This window comes from Pseudophryne corroboree, chromosome 9 (genome assembly GCF_028390025.1).
Source record: "Pseudophryne corroboree isolate aPseCor3 chromosome 9, aPseCor3.hap2, whole genome shotgun sequence".
Taxonomy (NCBI): Eukaryota; Metazoa; Chordata; class Amphibia; order Anura; family Myobatrachidae; genus Pseudophryne; species Pseudophryne corroboree.
The window spans coordinates 480,073,077-480,095,812 of NC_086452.1; the positions used below are offsets into that span (position 1 = coordinate 480,073,077).

Here is a 22,736-nt window from a genome sequence, read left to right on the forward strand (position 1 = left end):
TATGGCTGGATTGCAGTTACCGAATTCAGTAAAAGCCCATTCCACTAGGAAGGTGGGCTCTTCTTGGGCGGCTGCCTGAGGCGTCTCGGCATTACAGCTTTGCCGAGCAGCTACTTGGTCGGGTTCAAACACCTTTGCAAAATTCTACAAGTTTGATACCCTGGCTAAGGAGGACCTCATGTTTGCTCAATCGGTGCTGCAGTCATCCGCACTCTCCCGCCCGTTTTGGAGCTTTGGTATAATCCCCATGGTCCTTACGGAGTCCCCAGCATCCTCTAGGACGTAAGAGAAAATAAGATTTGAAACCTACCGGTAAATCTTTTTCTCGTAGTCCGTAGAGGATGCTGGGCGCCCGTTCCAGTGCGGACAACATCCTGCAAGACTTGTATATAGTTGTTGCTTACATAAGGGTTATGTTACAGTTACGATCAGTTGTTGGCTGATACTGTTTTGTTCATACTGTTAACTGGTTGTGTATATTTCAGGTTATACGGTGTGATTGGTGTGGGCTGGTATGAATCTTGCCCTTGGATTTCCAAAATCCTTTCCTCGTATTGTACGTCTCCTCTGGGCACAGTTCTATAACTGAGGTCTGGAGGAGGGGCATAGAGGGAGGAGCCAGTGCACACCCATACGTAAAGTTCTTTTTTAGTGCCCATGTCTCCTGTGGAGCCCGTCTATTCCCCATGGTCCTTACGGAGTTCCCAGCATCCTCTACAGACTAGGAGAAAAAGATTTACCGGTAGGTTTAAAATCTTATTTTAATCTGCAGGTTTGTGCATTTCTACTGCAGTGTTAATGTTTCCAGTTACTGTTGTTATTATTATTTTCTATCTTGGTTCCATTTGTGCTTTTCATCAATTCCTTTATATCATCTGTCGTTTGTGTTCATTTGTCCTTGTATAAATACACTGCTGAAAGCGCACTTGTATTTGGGAAAGTGGCGAGGAGGCACACCCAGTGCTTGGGCACCTGCTGTATTGATGCCCCCAGGAATGAGTTGTTTGCCATCTTTCTGTGGCTGAGGGGTAGTAACCTGTGGTGTCATGTTGTCTGCGTTCCGTGTCAGAGCTTGGGAAGTCCCGGTGGGGTCCAGCCATAGGGGGCGTCCAGTGAATACAGCCTCGCCCTCTGATACCCTCTCTGTTCTGTAGAACCCCACAGTTCTGTGCCCCCCTGAGTACATGGTCTGTTTCCTGCACCGGCTGACCACTGCCCTCCGCTCCTGCTGGGATGAATATCAGATCCGGAATCCCGCTGCCCGCTGTAGTGACGGTGAGAGAGTGTGCTGTCAGTATGGCATGGTGCGGGGGTGATTCCGGCAGATGCTAATTCTCTATCCTGTTTTGCAGAGGCTTATGTCCCCCCTCAGCTCTTCTACAACGGGAAGGTGGACTACTTTGACCTGCAGAGGTTAGGAGGCCTCCTCTCCCACCTGAGAAAGACTCTGAAAGGTGGGAATGTGTGGATGTAGGGTTCGGCAGGACCGCGTCCATGTTCTGCGCAGTCTCATTGTTCCCTTACCTCCTCAGATGACCTAGCATCCAAGGCCAATATAATCATTGACCCGTCAGAGCTGCAGACCGTGACCATGGATGACCTGGAGGAGGAGGATGAGTCTGCGAGTACCACAGCCCAGGTACGTGGGGTAGATAATCAGGGCAGCGTCCATGGTGCCTGGAGCTCACCCATGTCTTATTACCCCTTCTCTTCAGAGGTCCTCTGCCGCTCTGGCTATTGGGGGGGCACTTGCCCGGCCCAGCTGGCTGAGTTCCCCTACCCTGGGCAGAGCCAATCGTTTTCTCAGCACCGCAGCCGTGAGCCTTATGAACCCGCGCCGGCCCCTGGGGGCCCTGGAGAAGGTGAAAGTGCGGAGTCTCTGCGTAGAGCAGCGTACAGAAGATGACAGTGAGTGTGGTGGTGGCGGCGATGTGGCTGGGACAGTGACGCGGCCTGATTCAGAGACGTCGCAAATGTGATCCCGTACACAGCGGCCGTGCAAACAATGTGCCGGGATTTGTACTAAGACGCCCACTGGGGTGAGGTGTCCGTGGTCTGCACGCTCCCCGGGGTAAGGTGTGCGCGGGGCGCATACTCCGTGGGGCGAGATGTAAGAGGGCGCATACTCCATGGGGTGAGGTGTAAGAGGGCATATACTCCCTGGGGTGAGGTGTAAGAGGGCACATACTCCCTGGGGTGAGGTGTAAGAGGGCATATACTCCCTGGGGTGAGGTGTAAGAGGGCATATACTCCCTGGGGTGAGGTGTAAGAGGGCATATACTCCCTGGGGTGAGATGTAAGAGGGCACATACTCCCTGGGGTGAGGTGTAAGAGGGCGCATACTCCCTGGGGTGAGGTGTAAGAGGGCACATACTCCCTGGGGTGAGGTGTAAGAGGGCACATACTCCCTGGGGTGAGGTGTAAGAGGGCACATACTCCCTGGGGTGAGAGGTGTAAGAGGGCACATACTCCCTGGGGTGAGGTGTAAGAGGGCGCATACTCCCTGGGGTGAGATGTAAGAGGGCGCATACTCCCTGGGGTGAGGTGTAAGAGGGCGCATACTCCCTGGGGTGAGGTGTAAGCGGGCGCATACACCCTTGAGTGAGGTGTAAGAGGGCACATACTCCCTGGGGTGAGGTGTAAGAGGGCGCATACTCCCTGGGGTGAGGTGTAAGAGGGCACATACTCCCTGGGGTGAGGTGTAAGAGGGCACATACTCCCTGGGGTGAGGTGTAAGAGGGCACATACTCCCTGGGGTGAGGTGTAAGAGGGCGCATACTCCCTGGGGTGAGATGTAAGAGGGCGCATACTCCCTGGGGTGAGATGTAAGAGGGCGCATACTCCCTGGGGTGAGGTGTAAGAGGGCGCATACTCCCTGGGGTGAGGTGTAAGCGGGCGCATACACCCTTGAGTGAGGTGTAAGAGGGCGCATACTCCCTGGGGTGAGGTGTAAGCGGGCACATAATACCTGGGGTGAACACCATTGAAACGATGGAGAAAGGTTTGGGGAAATTATAGTAAAATGACTTCACAGAATGGGTAGTGGCAAGCAGAATATCCTCCCGGCAGAGGTGGAAGAGAATATTCCAGTAGAGCAGACAGGCTTAGTATCGACAGAAGGATATCCTTACAGAGATCTAGCAATCTAATAGGGTTTGACGTAACAATAAGGTTAAATTAGCGGCAGACTGGATGGGCCAAGTGTACTTATCTGCTGTCATGTTCTATGTTTCTGGTTTTGTTCATTATAAGATTTATATGGGTTTGATGTATGGTTAAGGTGGCCACAATGTCTGTCATTGCAGTTGAGGGCCACCATGGGAATGAGGGACTGCTGCTAGGAAGACCACCGGAAGAAGCTGACCTTCCAATCACCGAGAACTCCCTCCTGGAGATCCTGGATGGAGCAGTGATGATGTATAATCTGAGTGTCCACCAGCAGCTGGGAAAGGTGAGCCACAATCTCATGGTGCTCTGTCACTGGCCTGTGCCGGCTCTACTGCCCCACCAACTGGGGTCCCAGAACCTATCCAGAGATATGATGCTATGGTGACCTGACCTTATCTAGGCACTCAGCGATATGGTGACCCAGAACCTATCCAGAGATATGATGCTATGGTGACCCGACCTTATCTAGGCACTCAGCGATATGGTGACCCAGAACCTATCCAGAGATATGATGCTATGGTGACCCGACCTTATCTAGGCACTCAGCGATATGGTGACCCAGAACCTATCCAGAGATATGATGCTATGGTGACCTGACCTTATCTAGGCACTCAGCGATATGGTGACCTAGAACCTATCCAGAGATAAGATGCTATGGTGACCTGACCTTATCTAGGCACTCAGCGATATGGCGACCCAGAACCTATCCGGAGATCTGACTCTATGGTGACCCAACATTATCCGGTCACTCAGCGAGTCATGGTGGCCCAGAAGCTATCCATATGTCTGCACTATGGTGCCACAGAATCGCTATGGTGCAGTGTGACTGATGCCAGGCTCTGTGTTTGTTGCTTCTACAGATGGTTGGCGTATCCGATGATGTGAATGAGTATGCCTTGGCTCTGAAAGATACAGAGGAAAAAATTAAACGCTGCCCGAAGAGGGTGAGTCTACAAGAATGGCTAATGAAGATGTGATGTACTAATAACTCTAATCCATATTCTCTCTCCGGTATCAGCGGTCGGATGTTCTGGAAGAGTTGGTGAAGAGTCAGCAGGTTTTCTCTGAGAAACTCAACCACCTGAGCCGGCGGCTGGCCTGGATCAATGTCACCATCTACTCCAAGGTGAGGGACTCATTCTGATGGACTGTGTTAGGGTTATTGCAGCCGTCCGCATAGTGGACAGAAGTGGAACTACGATGTGCCCGTGATAGCACCAATTCTGGGGGAACTCGGGTAGTTTCATTGCAATTAGTTTTTGTTAAATATTTGTGTGAATTAATAGGGGATTGTACTGGGTGGCTGCTGCCAACATATGTATTCTCAGGTCTATAAATGATGGAGTCAAAGAGTCAGGCAAATAGGCCTGAGAGGGCCCCGTTAGCCGGCTGTGACTCCTCATTAGCCGGCTGTGACTCCCCGACTGTGGCTCCCCATTAGCCGGCTGTGACTCCCCGACTGTGACTCCCCAGTAGCCTGTTGTGACTCCCCGACTGTGACTTCCCGTTAGCCGGCTGTGGCTCCCCGTTAGCCGGCTGTGGCTCCCCGTTAGCCGGCTATGTCTCCCCATTAGCCGGCTGTGACTCCCCGACTGTGGCTCCCCATTAGCCGGCTGTGACTCCCCATTAGCCTGCTGTGACTCCCCGACTGTGACTTCCCGTTAGCCGGCTGTGGCTCCCTGACTGTGACTCCCCATTAGCCGGCTGTGACTCCCCATTAGCCGGATGTGACTCCCCGACTGTGGCTCCCCGTTAGCCGGCTGGGACTCCCCGACTGAGGCTCCCCGTTAGCCAGTTGTGACTCCCCGACTGTGGCTCCCCGGCTGTGACTCCCCGTTAGCCGGCTGTGGCTCCCCGTTAGCCGTCTGTGGCTCCCCGGCTGTAGCTCCCTGTTAGCCGGCTGTGGCTCCCCGGCTGTGACTCCCCGTTAGCCGGCTGTGGCTCCCCGGCTGTGACTCCCCATTAGCCAGCTGTGGCTCCCCGGCTGTGACTCCCCGTTAGCCGGCTGTGGCTACCTGGCTGTGACTCCCCGTTAGCCGGCTGTGGCTCCCCGGCTGTGATTCCACGTTAGCCGGCTGTGGCTCCCCGGCTGTGACTCCCCGTTAGCCGGCTATGGCTACCCGACTGTGACTCCCCATTAGCCGGCTGTGACTCCCCATTAGCCGGCTGTGATTCCCCGACTGTGACTCCCCATTAGCCGGCTGTGGCTCCCCGTTAGCCGGCTGTGGCTACCCGACTGTGACTCCCCATTAGCCGGCTGTGACTCCCCGAATGTGACTCCCCATTAGCCGGCTGTGGCTCCCCGTTAGCCGGCTGTGGCTACCCGACTGTGACTCCCCATTAGCCGGCTGTGACTCCCCGACTGTGACTCCCCATTAGCAGGCTGTGACTCCCCGAATGTGACTCCCCATTAGCCGGCTGTGGCTCCCCGTTAGCCGGCTGTTAGTAAATGGTTGTGTAGCAGCAATAGAGATACCACAATGATCCCTGTACTTGCAGGAGAAGATGCAGGACATATACTGGCTTCTGCAGGTGTGTCTGCGCAGTATAGAGCACGCTGATTGCACCGGATCCCTCTTCGCCTTTATGCCGGAATTCTACCTGAATGTGGCCATGAACAGCTACAATTCCCTAAAGAATTACTTCAGCTCCGTGAGCAGCATGGAAGAGCTTCCCGGTACTATGTGTGTGCGTGTGGGCGTGTGTCCCCGGAGTAACATCAGACGTTGTGTGTGTGTGTCCGGAGTAACATCAGACGTTGTATGTGTGTGCGTATGTGTCCGGAGTAACATCAGACGTTGTGTGTGTGTGTGTGTGTGTGTGTGTGTCCGGAGTAACATCAGACGTTGTGTGTGTGTGTGTGTGTGTGTGTCCGGAGTAACATCAGACGTGTGTGTGTGTGTGTGTGTGTGTCCGGAGTAACATCAGACGTGTGTGTGTGTCCGGAGTAACATCAGACGTGTGTGTGTGTGTGTCCGGAGTAACATCAGACATTGTGTGTGTGTGTGTGTGTGTGTGTCCGGAGTAACATCAGACGTTGTGTGTGTGTGTGTCCCCGGAGTAACATCAGACGTGTGCGTGTGTGTCCGGAGTAACATCAGACGTGTGTGTGTCCGGAGTAACATCAGACGTTGTGTGTGTGTGTGTGTGTGTCCGGAGTAACATCAGACGTTGTGTGTGTGTGTGTGTCCGGAGTAACATCAGACATTGTGTGTGTATGTGTGTGTCCGGAGTAACATCAGACGTTGTGTGTGTGTGTCCCCGGAGTAACATCAGACGTTGTGCGTGTGTGTCCGGAGTAACATCAGACGTGTGTGTGTGTCCGGAGTAACATCAGACGTTGTGTGTGTGTGTGTGTGTGTGTGTGTGTGTGTGTGTGTGTGTTGTGTGTGTGTGTGTGTGTGTGTGTGTGTGTCCGGAGTAACATCAGACGTGATCCATAAAGACTATTGATGTTCTACTACTGATGGATTGGTCACCTACACAGTGATCTACATACGTATATTTTCCCTTATTATGATAGTCTCTGTCCTAGGTTACGAGGAAACGCTGACGCGCCTGGCTGCCATTCTGGCTAAACACTTTGCTGATCCACGCATCGTAGGGACGGGTGAGTGAGCAATTACCCCAATACACCAGGGTAGTATGTGTGGTACTATGCCTCCCATCCATCCCGTAACCATCCCCCTTCTCTGTCTGTCCACCCCCTGATACCCCCCTCTGCCTAGCTGCCCACCATCACCCCCTGATACCCCCCTCTACCTGGCTGCCCACCATCACCCCCTGATACCCCCTCTACCTGGCTGCCCACCATCACCCCCTGATACCCCCCTCTGCCTGGCTGTCCACCATCATTCCCTGATACCCCCCTCTGCCTGGCTGCCCACCATCACCCCCTGATACCCCCCTCTGCCTGGCTGCTCACCATCACCCCCTGATACCCCACTCTGCCTGGCTGTCCACCACCGCCCCCTGATACCCCCTCTACCTGGCTGCCCACCATCACCCCCTGATACCCCCCTCTGCCTGGCTGCCCACCATAACCACCCCCTGATACCCCCCTCTGCCTGGCTGCTCACCATCACCCGCTGATACCCCCTCTACCTGGCAGCCCACCATCACTCCCTGATACCCCCTCTGCCTGGCTGTCCACCATCACCACCTCCCCCAGATACCCCCCTCTGCCTGGGTGTCCACCATCACCACCTTCCCCTGATACCCCCCTCTGCCTGGCTGTCCACCATCACCCCCTGATACCCCCCCCCCCCCTCTCCCTCTGCTGGCTGTCCACCATCACCCCCTGATATCCCCCCCCCCCCCCAATGCCTGGCTGCCCACCATCACCCTCACCCCCTGGTACCCCCCTCTGCCTTGCTGCCCACCATCACCCCCACCCCCTGATACCCCCCTCTGCCTGGCTGCCCACCATCACCCCCTGATACCCCCCTCTGCCTGGCTGCCCACAATCACCACCACCCCCTGTTACCCCCCTCTGCCTGGGTGCCCACCATCACCCCCAGATACCCCCCTCTGCCTGGCTGTCCGCCATCACCACCTCCCCCTGATACCCCCTCTGCCTGGCTGTCCGCCATCACCACCTCCCCCTGATACCCCCTCTGCCTGGCTTCCCACCATCACCACCACCCCCTGTTACCCCCCTCTGCCTGGCTGCCCACCATCACCCCCTGATACCCCCCTTCCCCCTGCCTGGCTGCCCCCTTCCCTCACTACCACCGCCTGATAGCTTCCCCCTTCCCTCACTACCACCGCCTGATAGCTTCCCCCTTCCCTCACTACCACCGCCTGATAGCTTCCCCCTTACCTCACTACCACCTCCTGATAGCTTCCCCCTTCCCTCACTACCACCTCCTGATAGCTTCCCCCTTCCCTCACTACTGCCGCCTGATAGCTTCCTAATTCCCTCATTACCACCGCCTGATAGCTTCCCCCTTCCCTCACTACCACCTCCTGATAGCTTCCTAATTCCCTCATTACCACCGCCTGATAGCTTCCCCCTTCCCTCACTACCACCGCCTGATAGCTCCCCCTTCCCTCACTACCACCGCCTGATAGCTTCCCCCTTCCCTCACTACCACCGCCTGATCGCTTCCCCCTTCCCTCACTGCCACCTCCTGATAGCTTACCCCTTCCCTCACTACCACCTCCTGATAGCTTCCCCTTCTCTCACTACCACCGCCTGATAGCTTCCCCCTTTCCTCACTACCACCGCCTGATAGCTCCCCCTTCCCTCACTACCACCGCCTGATAGCTCCCCCTTCCCTCACTACCACCGCCTGATAGCTTCCCCCTTCCCTCACTACCACCGCCTGATAGCTCCCCCTTCCCTCACTGCCACCGCCTGATAGCTCCCCCTTCCCTCACTACCACCTCCTGATAGCTTCCCCCTTCCCTCACTACCACCGCCTGATAGCTTCCCCCTTCCCTCACTACCACCGCCTGATAGCTTCCCCCTTCCCTCACTACCACCTCCTGATAGCTTCCCCCTTCCCTCACTACCACCTCCTGATAGCTTCCCCCTTCCCTCACTACCACCTCCTGATAGCTTCCCCCTTCCCTCACTACCACCGCCTGATAGCTTCCCCCTTCCCTCACTACCAACTCCTGATAGCTTCCCCCTTCCCTCACTACCACCGCTTGATAGCTTCCCCCTTCCCTCACTACCACCGCCTGATAGCTTCCCCCTTCCCTCACTACCACCGCCTGATAGCTTACCCCTTCCCTCACTACCACCGCATATAGCTTTCCTCACTACCACCGCCTGATAGCTTCCCCCTTCCCTCACTGCCACCGCCTGATAGCTTCCCCCTTCCCTCACTACCACTGCCTGATAGCCTCCCCCTTCCCTCACTACCACCGCCTGATAGCTTCCCCCTTCCCTCACTACCACCGCATATAGCTTCCCTCACTACCACCGCCTGATAGCTTCCCCCTTCCCTCACTGCCACCGCCTGATAGATTCCCCCTTCCCTCACTACCACCGCCTGATAGCTTCCCCCTTCCCTCACTACCACCGCCTGATAGCTTCCCCCTTCCCTCACTACCACCGCCTGATAGCTCCCCCTTCCCTCACTACCACCTCGTGATAGCTTCCCCCTTCCCTCACTACCACCGCCTGATAGCTTCCCCATTCCCTCACTACCACCGCCTGATAGCTTCCCTCTACCCTCACTGCCACCGCCTGATAGCTTCCCCTTCCCTCACTACTGCCGCCTGATAGCTTCCCTCACTACCACCGCCTGATAGCTTCCCCCTTCCCTCACTACCACCTCCTGATAGCTTCCCCCTTCCCTCACTACCACCGCCTGATAGCTTCCCCCTTCCCTCACTACCACCGCCTGATAGCCTCCCCCTTCCCTCACTACCACCGCCTGATAGCTTCCCCCTTCCCTCACTACCACCGCCTGATAGCTTCCCCTTCTCTCACTAGCACCGCCTGATAGCTTCCCCCTTTCCTCACTACCACCGCCTGATAGCTCCCCCTTCCCTCACTACCACCGCCTGATAGCTTCCCCCTTCCCTCACTACCACCGCCTGATAGCTTCCCCCTTCCCTCACTACCACCTCCTGATAGCTTCCCCCTTCCCTCACTACCACCGCCTGATAGCTCCCCCTTCCCTCACTGCCACCGCCTGATAGCTTCCCCCTTCCCTCACTACCACCTCCTGATAGCTTCCCCCTTCCCTCACTACCACCGCCTGATAGCTCCCCCTTCCCTCACTGCCACCGCCTGATAGCTTCCCCCTTCCCTCACTACCACCTCCTGATAGCTTCCCCCTTCCCTCACTACCACCGCCTGATAGCTTCCCCCTTCCCTCACTACTACCGCCTGATAGCTTCCCCTTCTCTCACTACCACCGCCTGATAGCTTCCCCCTTTCCTCACTACCACCGCCTGATAGCTCCCCCTTCCCTCACTACCACCGCCTGATAGCTCCCCCTTCCCTCACTACCACCGCCTGATAGCTTCCCCCTTCCCTCACTACCACCTCCTGATAGCTTCCCCCTTCCCTCACTACCACCGCCTGATAGCTTACCCCTTCCCTCACTACCACTGCATATAGCTTCCCTCACTACCACCGCCTGATAGCTTCCCCCTTCCCTCACTACCACCGCCTGATAGCTTACCCCTTCCCTCACTACCACTGCATATAGCTTCCCTCACTACCACCGCCTGATAGCTTCCCCCTTCCCTCACTACCACCGCCTGATAGCTTCCCCCTTCCCTCACTACCACCGCCTGATAGCTTCCCTCACTACCACCGCCTGATAGATTCCCCCTTCCCTCACTACCACCGCCTGATAGCTTCCCCCTTCCCTCACTACCACCGCCTGATAGCTTCCCCCTTCCCTCACTACCAACGCCTGATAGCTTCCCCCTTCCCTCACTACCAACTCCTGATAGCTTCCCCCTTCCCTCACTACCACCGCTTGATAGCTTCCCCCTTCCCTCACTACCACCGCCTGATAGCTTCCCCCTTCCCTCACTACCACCGCCTGATAGCTTCCCCCTTCCCTCACTACCACCGCCTGATAGCTTACCCCTTCCCTCACTACCACCGCATATAGCTTTCCTCACTACCACCGCCTGATAGCTTCCCCCTTCCCTCACTGCCACCGCCTGATAGCTTCCCCCTTCCCTCACTACCACTGCCTGATAGCCTCCCCCTTCCCTCACTACCACCGCCTGATAGCTTCCCCCTTCCCTCACTACCACCGCATATAGCTTCCCTCACTACCACCGCCTGATAGCTTCCCCCTTTCCTCACTGCCACCGCCTGATAGATTCCCCCTTCCCTCACTACCACCGCCTGATAGCTTCCCCCTTCCCTCACTACCACCGCCTGATAGCTTCCCCCTTCCCTCACTACCACCGCCTGATAGCTCCCCCTTCCCTCACTACCACCTCGTGATAGCTTCCCCCTTCCCTCACTACCACCGCCTGATAGCTTCCCCATTCCCTCACTACCACCGCCTGATAGCTTCCCTCTACCCTCACTGCCACCGCCTGATAGCTTCCCCTTCCCTCACTACTGCCGCCTGATAGCTTCCCTCACTACCACCGCCTGATAGCTTCCCCCTTCCCTCACTACCACCTCCTGATAGCTTCCCCCTTCCCTCACTACCACCGCCTGATAGCTTCCCCCTTCCCTCACTACCACCGCCTGATAGCCTCCCCCTTCCCTCACTACCACCGCCTGATAGCTTCCCCCTTCCCTCACTACCACCGCCTGATAGCTTCCCCCTTCCCTCACTACTACCGCCTGATAGCTTCCCCCTTCCCTCACTACCACCGCCTGATAGCTTCCCCCTTCCCTCACTACTACCGCCTGATAGCTTCCCCCTTCCCTCACTACCACCGCCTGATAGCCTCCCCCTTCCCTCACTACCACCGCCTGATAGCTTCCCCCTTCCCTCACTACCACCGCCTGATAGCTTCCCCCTTCCCTCACTACCACCGCCTGATAGCTTCCCCCTTCCCTCACTACCACCGCCTGATAGCTTCCCCCTTCCCTCACTACCACCGCCTGATTTCTTCCCCCTTCCCTCACTACCACCGCCTGATAGCTTCCCCCTTCCCTCACTACCACCGCCTGATAGCTTCCCTCTACCCTCACTGCCACCGCCTGATAGCTCCCCCTTCCCTCACTACCACCGCCTGATAGCTTCCCCCTTCCCTCACTACCACCGCCTGATAGCTTCCTCCTTCCCTCACTACCACCGCCTGATAGCTTCCCCCTTCCCTCACTACCACCGCCTGATAGCTCCCCCTTCCCTCACTGCCACCGCCTGATAGCTTCCCCCTTCCCTCACTACCACCTCCTGATAGCTTCCCCCTTCCCTCACTACCACCTCCTGATAGCTTCCCCCTTCCCTCACTACCACCTCCTGATAGCTTCCCCCTTCCCTCACTACCACCTCCTGATAGCTTCCCCCTTCCCTCACTACCACCTCCTGATAGCTTCCCCCTTCCCTCACTACCACCTCCTGATAGCTTCCCCCTTCCCTCACTACCACCTCCTGATAGCTTCCCCCTTCCCTCACTACCAACTCCTGATAGCTTCCCCCTTCCCTCACTACCACCGCTTGATAGCTTCCCCCTTCCCTCACTACCACCGCCTGATAGCTTCCCCCTTCCCTCACTACCACCGCCTGATAGCTCCCCTTTCCCTCACTACCACCGCCTGATAGCTTCCCCCTTCCCTCATTACTGCCGCCTGATGGCTTCCCTCACTACCACCGCATATAGCTTCCCTCACTACCACCGCCTGATAGCTTCCCCCTTCCCTCACTGCCACCGCCTGATAGATTCCCCCTTCCCTCACTACCACCGCCTGATAGATTCCCCCTTCCCTCACTACCACCGCCTGATAGCTCCCCCTTCCCTCACTACCACCGCCTGATAGCTTCCCCCTTCCCTCACTACCACCGCCTGATAGCTTCCCCCTTCCCTCACTACCACCGCCTGATAGCTTCCCCCTTCCCTCACTACCACCGCCTGATAGCTTCCCCCTTCCCTCACTACTACCGCCTGATAGCTTCCCCCTTCCCTCACTACCACCGCCTGATAGCTTCCCCCTTCCCTCACTACTACCGCCTGATAGCTTCCCCCTTCCCTCACTACCACCGCCTGATAGCCTCCCCCTTCCCTCACTACCACCGCCTGATAGCCTCCCTCTTCCCTCACTACCACCGCGTGATAGCCTTCCCCTTCCCTCACTACCACCGCCTGATAGCTTCCCCCTTCCCTCACTACCACCGCCTAATAGCCTCCCCCTTCCCTCACTACCACCGCCTGATAGCTTACCCCTTCCCTCACTACCACTGCATATAGCTTCCCTCACTACCACCGCCTGATAGCTTCCCCCTTCCCTCACTACCACCGCCTGATAGCTTCCCCCTTCCCTCACTACCACCGCCTGATAGCTTCCCTCACTACCACCGCCTGATAGATTCCCCCTTCCCTCACTACCACCGCCTGATAGCTTCCCCCTTCCCTCACTACCACCGCCTGATAGCTTCCCCCTTCCCTCACTACCACCTCCTGATAGCTTCCCCCTTCCCTCACTACCACCTCCTGATAGCTTCCCCCTTCCCTCACTACCACCGCCTAATAGATTCCCCCTTCCCTCACTACCACCGCCTGATAGCTTCCCCCTTCCCTCACTACCACCGCCTGATAGCTTCCCCCTTCCCTTACTACCACCGCCTGATAGCTTCCCCCTTCCCTCACTACCACCGCCTGATAGCTTCCCCCTTCCCTCACTACCACCGCCTGATAGCTCCCCCTTCCCTCACTACCACCTCGTGATAGCTTCCCCCTTCCCTCACTACCACCGCCTGATAGCTTCCCCCTTCCCTCACTACCACCGCCTGATAGCTTCCCCCTTCCCTCACTACCACCGCCTGATAGCTTCCCCCTTCCCTCACTACCACCGCCTGATAGCTTCCCCCTTCCCTCACTACCACCGCCTGATAGCTTCCCCCTTCCCTCACTACCACCGCCTGATAGCTTCCCCCTTCCCTCACTACCACCGCCTGATAGCTTCCCCATTCCCTCACTGCCACCGCCTGATAGCTTCCCCTTCCCTCACTACTGCCGCCTGATAGCTTCCCTCACTACCACCGCCTGATAGCTTCCCCCTTCCCTCACTACCACCGCCTGATAGCTTCCCCCTTCCCTCACTACCACCGCCTGATAGCTTCCCCCTTCCCTCACTACCACCGCCTGATAGCTTCCCCCTTTCCTCACTACCACCGCCTGATAGCTTCCCCCTTCCCTCACTACCACCGCCTGATAGCTTCCCCCTTCCCTCACTACCACCTCCTGATAGCTTCCCCCTTCCCTCACTACCACCGCCTGATAGCTTCCCCCTTCCCTCACTGCCACCGCCTGATAGCTCCCCCTTCCCTCACTGCCACCGCCTGATAGCTTCCCCCTTCCCTCACTACCACCTCCTGATAGCTTCCCCCTTCCCTCACTACCAACTCTTGATAGCTTCCCCCTTCCCTCACTACCACCGCTTGATAGCTTCCCCCTTCCCTCACTACCACCGCCTGATAGCTTCCCCCTTCCCTCACTACCACCGCCTGATAGCTTCCCCCTTCCCTCACTACCACTGCCTGATAGCTTCCCCCTTCCCTCACTACTACCGCCTGATAGCTTCCCCCTTCCCTCACTACCACCGCCTGATAGCTTCCCCCTTCCCTCACTGCCACCGCCTGATAGCTTCCCCCTTCCCTCACTGCCACCGCCTGATAGCTTCCCCCTTCCCTCACTGCCACCGCCTGATAGCTTCCCCCTTCCCTCACTACCACCTCCTGATAGCTTCCCCCTTCCCTCACTACCACCTCCTGATAGCTTCCCCCTTCCCTCACTACCACCGCCTGATAGATTCCCCCTTCCCTCACTACCACCGCCTGATAGCTTCCCCCTTCCATCACTACCACCGCCTTATAGCTTCCCCCTTCCCTCACTACCACCGCCTAATAGCCTCCCCCTTCCCTCACTACCACCGCCTGATAGCTTCCCTCACTACCACCGCCTGATAGATTCCCCCTTCCCTCACTACCACCGCCTGATAGCTTCCCCCTTCCCTCACTACCACCGCCTGATAGCTTCCCCCTTCCCTCACTACCACCTCCTGATAGCTTCCCCCTTCCCTCACTACCACCTCCTGATAGCTTCCCCCGTCCCTCACTACCACCGCCTGATAGCTTCCCCCTTCCCTCACTACCACCGCCTGATAGCTTCCCCCTTCCCTCACTACCACCGCCTGATAGCTTCCCCCTTCCCTCACTACCACCGCCTGATAGCTTCCCCCTTCCCTCACTACCACCGCCTGATAGCTTCCCCCTTCCCTCACTACCACCGCCTGATAGCTTCCCCCTTCCCTCACTACCACCGCCTGATAGCTTCCCCCTTCCCTCACTACCACCGCCTGATAGCTTCCCCCTTCCCTCACTACCACCGCCTGATAGCTCCCCCTTCCCTCACTACCACCTCCTGATAGCTTCCCCCTTCCCTCACTACCACCGTCTGATAGCTTCCCCCTTCCCTCACTACCACCGCCTGATAGCTTCCCCCTTCCCTCACTACCACCGCCTGATAGCTTCCCCATTCCCTCACTGCCACCGCCTGATAGCTTCCCCTTCCCTCACTACTGCCGCCTGATAGCTTCCCTCACTACCACCGCCTGATAGCTTCCCCCTTCCCTCACTACCACCGCCTGATAGCTTCCCCCTTCCCTCACTACCACCGCCTGATAGCTTCCCCCTTCCCTCACTACCACCGCCTGATAGCTTCCCCCTTCCCTCACTACCACCGCCTGATAGCTTCCCCCTTCCCTCACTACCACCGCCTGATAGCTTCCCCCTTCCCTCACTACCACCGCCTGATTTCTTCCCCCTTCCCTCACTACCACCGCCTGATAGCTTCCCCCTTCCCTCACTACCACCGCCTGATAGCTTCCCTCTACCCTCACTGCCACCGCCTGATAGCTCCCCCTTCCCTCACTACCACCGCCTGATAGCTTCCCCCTTCCCTCACTACCACCGCCTGATAGCTTCCTCCTTCCCTCACTACCACCGCCTGATAGCTTCCCCCTTCCCTCACTACCACCGCCTGATAGCTCCCCCTTCCCTCACTGCCACCGCCTGATAGCTTCCCCCTTCCCTCACTACCACCTCCTGATAGCTTCCCCCTTCCCTCACTACCACCTCCTGATAGCTTCCCCCTTCCCTCACTACCACCTCCTGATAGCTTCCCCCTTCCCTCACTACCACCTCCTGATAGCTTCCCCCTTCCCTCACTACCACCTCCTGATAGCTTCCCCCTTCCCTCACTACCACCTCCTGATAGCTTCCCCCTTCCCTCACTACCACCTCCTGATAGCTTCCCCCTTCCCTCACTACCAACTCCTGATAGCTTCCCCCTTCCCTCACTACCACCGCTTGATAGCTTCCCCCTTCCCTCACTACCACCGCCTGATAGCTTCCCCCTTCCCTCACTACCACCGCCTGATAGCTCCCCTTTCCCTCACTACCACCGCCTGATAGCTTCCCCCTTCCCTCATTACTGCCGCCTGATGGCTTCCCTCACTACCACCGCATATAGCTTCCCTCACTACCACCGCCTGATAGCTTCCCCCTTCCCTCACTGCCACCGCCTGATAGATTCCCCCTTCCCTCACTACCACCGCCTGATAGATTCCCCCTTCCCTCACTACCACCGCCTGATAGCTCCCCCTTCCCTCACTACCACCGCCTGATAGCTTCCCCCTTCCCTCACTACCACCGCCTGATAGCTTCCCCCTTCCCTCACTACCACCCGCCTGATAGCTTCCCCCTTCCCTCACTACCACCGCCTGATAGCTTCCCCCTTCCCTCACTACTACCGCCTGATAGCTTCCCCCTTCCCTCACTACCACCGCCTGATAGCTTCCCCCTTCCCTCACTACTACCGCCTGATAGCTTCCCCCTTCCCTCACTACCACCGCCTGATAGCCTCCCCCTTCCCTCACTACCACCGCCTGATAGCCTCCCTCTTCCCTCACTACCACCGCGTGATAGCCTTCCCCTTCCCTCACTACCACCGCCTGATAGCTTCCCCCTTCCCTCACTACCACCGCCTAATAGCCTCCCCCTTCCCTCACTACCACCGCCTGATAGCTTACCCCTTCCCTCACTACCACTGCATATAGCTTCCCTCACTACCACCGCCTGATAGCTTCCCCCTTCCCTCACTACCACCGCCTGATAGCTTCCCCCTTCCCTCACTACCACCGCCTGATAGCTTCCCTCACTACCACCGCCTGATAGATTCCCCCTTCCCTCACTACCACCGCCTGATAGCTTCCCCCTTCCCTCACTACCACCGCCTGATAGCTTCCCCCTTCCCTCACTACCACCTCCTGATAGCTTCCCCCTTCCCTCACTACCACCTCCTGATAGCTTCCCCCTTCCCTCACTACCACCGCCTAATAGATTCCCCCTTCCCTCACTACCACCGCCTGATAGCTTCCCCCTTCCCTCACTACCACCGCCTGATAGCTTCCCCCTTCCCTTACTACCACCGCCTGATAGCTTCCCCCTTCCCTCACTACCACCGCCTGATAGCTTCCCCCTTCCCTCACTACCACCGCCTGATAGCTCCCCCTTCCCTCACTACCACCTCGTGATAGCTTCCCCCTTCCCTCACTACCACCGCCTGATAGCTTCCCCCTTCCCTCACTACCACCGCCTGATAGCTTCCCCCTTCCCTCACTACCACCGCCTGATAGCTTCCCCCTTCCCTCACTACCACCGCCTGATAGCTTCCCCCTTCCCTCACTACCACCGCCTGATAGCTTCCCCCTTCCCTCACTACCACCGCCTGATAGCTTCCCCCTTCCCTCACTACCACCGCCTGATAGCTTCCCCATTCCCTCACTGCCACCGCCTGATAGCTTCCCCTTCCCTCACTACTGCCGCCTGATAGCTTCCCTCACTACCACCGCCTGATAGCTTCCCCCTTCCCTCACTACCACCGCCTGATAGCTTCCCCCTTCCCTCACTACCACCGCCTGATAGCTTCCCCCTTCCCTCCACTACCACCGCCTGATAGCTTCCCCCTTTCCTCACTACCACCGCCTGATAGCTTCCCCCTTCCCTCACTACCACCGCCTGATAGCTTCCCCCTTCCCTCACTACCACCTCCTGATAGCTTCCCCCTTCCCTCACTACCACCGCCTGATAGCTTCCCCCTTCCCTCACTGCCACCGCCTGATAGCTCCCCCTTCCCTCACTGCCACCGCCTGATAGCTTCCCCCTTCCCTCACTACCACCTCCTGATAGCTTCCCCCTTCCCTCACTACCAACTCTTGATAGCTTCCCCCTTCCCTCACTACCACCGCTTGATAGCTTCCCCCTTCCCTCACTACCACCGCCTGATAGCTTCCCCCCTTCCCTCACTACCACCGCCTGATAGCTTCCCCCTTCCCTCACTACCACTGCCTGATAGCTTCCCCCTTCCCTCACTACTACCGCCTGATAGCTTCCCCCTTCCCTCACTACCACCGCCTGATAGCTTCCCCCTTCCCTCACTGCCACCGCCTGATAGCTTCCCCCTTCCCTCACTACCACCGCCTGATAGCTTCCCCCTTCCATCACTACCACCGCCTTATAGCTTCCCCCTTCCCTCACTACCACCGCCTAATAGCCTCCCCCTTCCCTCACTACCACCGCCTGATAGCTTCCCTCACTACCACCGCCTGATAGATTCCCCCTTCCCTCACTACCACCGCCTGATAGCTTCCCCCTTCCCTCACTACCACCGCCTGATAGCTTCCCCCCTTCCCTCACTACCACCTCCTGATAGCTTCCCCCTTCCCTCACTACCACCTCCTGATAGCTTCCCCCGTCCCTCACTACCACCGCCTGATAGCTTCCCCCTTCCCTCACTACCACCGCCTGATAGCTTCCCCCTTCCCTCACTACCACCGCCTGATAGCTTCCCCCTTCCCTCACTACCACCGCCTGATAGCTTCCCCCTTCCCTCACTACCACCGCCTGATAGCTTCCCCCTTCCCTCACTACCACCGCCTGATAGCTTCCCCCTTCCCTCACTACCACCGCCTGATAGCTTCCCCCTTCCCTCACTACCACCGCCTGATAGCTTCCCCCTTCCCTCACTACCACCGCCTGATAGCTTCCCCCTTCCCTCACTACCACCGCCTGATAGCTCCCCCTTCCCTCACTACCACCTCCTGATAGCTTCCCCCTTCCCTCACTACCACCGTCTGATAGCTTCCCCCTTCCCTCACTACCACCGCCTGATAGCTTCCCCCTTCCCTCACTACCACCGCCTGATAGCTTCCCCATTCCCTCACTGCCACCGCCTGATAGCTTCCCCTTCCCTCACTACTGCCGCCTGATAGCTTCCCTCACTACCACCGCCTGATAGCTTCCCCCTTCCCTCACTACCACCGCCTGATAGCTTCCCCCTTCCCTCACTACCACCGCCTGATAGCTTCCCCCTTCCCTCACTACCACCGCCTGATAGCTTCCCCCTTCCCTCACTACCACCGCCTGATAGCTTCCCCCTTCCCTCACTACCACCTCCTGATAGCTTCCCCCTTCCCTCACTACCACCGCCTGATAGCTTCCCCCTTCCCTCACTACCACCGCCTGATAGCTCCCCCTTCCCTCACTGCCACCGCCTGATAGCTTCCCCCTTCCCTCACTACCACCTCCTGATAGCTTCCCCCTTCCCTCACTACCAACTCCTGATAGCTTCCCCCTTCCCTCACTACTGCCGCCTGATAGCTTCCCCCTTCCCTCACTACTGCCGCCTGATAGCTTCCCTCACTACCACCGCCTGATAGCTTCCCCCTTCCCTCACTACCACCGCCTGATAGCTTCCCCCTTCCCTCACTACCACCGCCTGATAGCTTTCCCCTTCCCTCACTACCACCGCCTGATAGCTTCCCTCTTCCCTCACTACCACCGCCTGATAGCTTCCCCCTTCCCTCACTACCACCGCCTAATAGATTCCCCCTTCCCTCACTACCACCGCCTGATAGCTTCCCCCTTCCCTCACTACCACCGCCTGATAGCTTCCCCCTTCCCTCACTACCACCGCCTGATAGCTCCCCCTTCCCTCACTACCACCGCCTGATAGCTTCCCCCTTCCCTCACTACTGCCGCCTGATAGCTTCCCTCACTACCACCGCCTGATAGCTTCCCCCTTCCCTCACTACCACCGCCTGATAGCTTCCCCCTTCCCTCACTACCACCGCCTGATAGCTTCCCCCTTCCCTCACTACCACCGCCTGATAGCTTCCCTCACTACCACCGCCTGATAGATTCCCCCTTCCCTCACTACCACCGCCTGATAGCTTCCCCCTTCCCTCACTACCACCGCCTGATAGCTCCCCCTTCCCTCACTGCCACCGCCTGATAGCTTCCCCCTTCCCTCACTACCACCTCCTGATAGCTTCCCCCTTCCCTCACTACCACCTCCTGATAGCTCCCCCTTCCCTCACTACCACCTCGTGATAGCTTCCCCCTTCCCTCACTACCACCTCCTGATAGCTTCCCCCTTCCCTCACTACCACCTCCTGATAGCTTCCCCCTACCCTCACTACCACCGACTGATAGCTTCCCCCTTCCCTCACTACCAACTCCTGATAGCTTCCCCCTTCCCTCACTACCACCGCCTGATAGCTTCCCCCTTCCCTCACTACCACCGCCTGATAGCTTCCCCCTTCCCTCACTACCACCGCCTGATAGCTTCCCCCTTCCCTCACTACCACCGCCTAATAGATTCCCCCTTCCCTCACTACCACCGCCTGATAGCTTCCCCCTTCCCTCACTACCACCGCCTGATAGCTTCCCCCTTCCCTCACTACCACCGCCTGATAGCTTCCCCCTTCCCTCACTACCACCGCCTGATAGCTTCCCCCTTCCCTCACTACTGCCGCCTGATAGCTTCCCCCTTCCCTCACTACCACCGCCTGATAGCTTCCCCCTTCCCTCACTACCACCGCCTGATAGCTTCCCCCTTCCCTCACTACCACCGCCTGTTAGCTTCCCCCTTCCCTCACTACCACCGCCTGATAGCTTCCCCCTTCCCTCACTACCACCGCCTGATAGCTTACCGCTTCCCTCACTACCACCGCATATAGCTTCCCTCACTACCACCGCCTGATAGCTTCCCCCTTCCCTCACTGCCACCGCCTGATAGCTTCCCCCTTCCCTCACTACCACCGCCTGATAGCTCCCCCTTCCCTCACTACCACCTCGTGATAGCTTCCCCCTTCCCTCACTACCACCGCCTGATAGCTTCCCCCTTCCCTCACTACCACCGCCTGATAGCTTCCCCCTTCCCTCACTACCACCGCCTGATAGCTTCCCCCTTCCCTCACTACCACCGCCTGATAGCTTCCCTCACTACCACCGCCTGATAGATTCCCCCTTCCCTCACTACCACCGCCTGATAGATTCCCCCTTCCCTCACTACCACCGCCTGATAGCTTCCCCCTTCCCTCACTACCACCGCCTGATAGCTTCCCCCTTCCCTCACTACCACCTCCTGATAGCTTCCCCCTTCCCTCACTACCACCTCCTGATAGCTTCCCCCTTCCCTCACTACCACCGCCTGATAGCTTCCCCCTTCCCTCACTACCACCGCCTGATAGCTTCCCCCTTCCCTCACTACCACCGCCTGATAGCTTCCCCCTTCCCTCACTACCACCGCCTGATAGCTTCCCCCTTCCCTCACTACCACCGCCTGATAGCTTCCCCCTTCCCTCACTACCACCGCCTGATAGCTTCCCCCTTCCCTCACTACCACCGCCTGATAGCTTCCCCCTTCCCTCACTACCACCGCCTGATAGCTTCCCCCTTCCCTCACTACCACCGCCTGATAGCTTCCCCCTTCCCTCACTACCACCGCCTGATAGCTTCCCCCTTCCCTCACTACCACCGCCTGATAGCTTCCCCCTTCCCTCACTACCACCGCCTGATAGCTCCCCCTTCCCTCACTACCACCTCCTGATAGCTTCCCCCTTCCCTCACTACCACCGTCTGATAGCTTCCCCCTTCCCTCACTACCACCGCCTGATAGCTTCCCCCTTCCCTCACTACCACCGCCTGATAGCTTCCCCATTCCCTCACTGCCACCGCCTGATAGCTTCCCCTTCCCTCACTACCGCCGCCTGATAGCTTCCCTCACTACCACCGCCTGATAGCTTCCCCCTTCCCTCACTACCACCGCCTGATAGCTTCCCCCTTCCCTCACTACCACCGCCTGATAGCTTCCCCCTTTCCTCACTACCACCGCCTGATAGCTTCCCCCTTCCCTCACTACCACCGCCTGATAGCTTCCCCCTTCCCTCACTACCACCTCCTGATAGCTTACCCCTTCCCTCACTACCACCGCCTGATAGCTTCCCCCTTCCCTCACTACCACCGCCTGATAGCTTCCCCCTTCCCTCACTACCACCGCCTGATAGCTCCCCCTTCCCTCACTGCCACCGCCTGATAGCTTCCCCCTTCCCTCACTACCACCTCCTGATAGCTTCCCCCTTCCCTCACTACCAACTCCTGATAGCTTCCCCCTTCCCTCACTACTGCCGCCTGATAGCTTCCCCCTTCCCTCACTACTGCCGCCTGATAGCTTCCCTCACTACCACCGCCTGATAGCTTCCCCCTTCCCTCACTACCACCGCCTGATAGCTTCCCCCTTCCCTCACTACCACCGCCTGATAGCTTTCCCCTTCCCTCACTACCACCGCCTGATAGCTTCCCTCTTCCCTCACTACCACCGCCTGATAGCTTCCCCCTTCCCTCACTACCACCGCCTAATAGATTCCCCCTTCCCTCACTACCACCGCCTGATAGCTTCCCCCTTCCCTCACTACCACCGCCTGATAGCTTCCCCCTTCCCTCACTACCACCGCCTGATAGCTCCCCCTTCCCTCACTACCACCGCCTGATAGCTTCCCCCTTCCCTCACTACTGCCGCCTGATAGCTTCCCTCACTACCACCGCCTGATAGCTTCCCCCTTC

The 22,736-nt window shown here is 58.0% G+C and overlaps 1 protein-coding gene across 2 annotated transcripts in view; it reads left to right on the plus strand.

Moving 5' to 3' along the window:
* RNF123 (ring finger protein 123) overlaps window positions 1-22,736 on the plus strand; it is a 265,837-nt gene that overhangs the window by 98,958 nt on the left and 144,143 nt on the right. For both annotated transcript variants that reach the window (XM_063941450.1, XM_063941449.1), the window contains exons 20-28: window positions 1,155-1,275; window positions 1,353-1,454; window positions 1,533-1,639; window positions 1,716-1,908; window positions 3,306-3,451; window positions 4,029-4,112; window positions 4,187-4,294; window positions 5,668-5,845; window positions 6,704-6,778. In XM_063941450.1, the coding sequence (XP_063797520.1) occupies window positions 1,155-1,275; window positions 1,353-1,454; window positions 1,533-1,639; window positions 1,716-1,908; window positions 3,306-3,451; window positions 4,029-4,112; window positions 4,187-4,294; window positions 5,668-5,845; window positions 6,704-6,778 (1,114 nt within the window). The remainder of the gene's footprint in view (window positions 1-1,154; window positions 1,276-1,352; window positions 1,455-1,532; window positions 1,640-1,715; window positions 1,909-3,305; window positions 3,452-4,028; window positions 4,113-4,186; window positions 4,295-5,667; window positions 5,846-6,703; window positions 6,779-22,736) is intronic.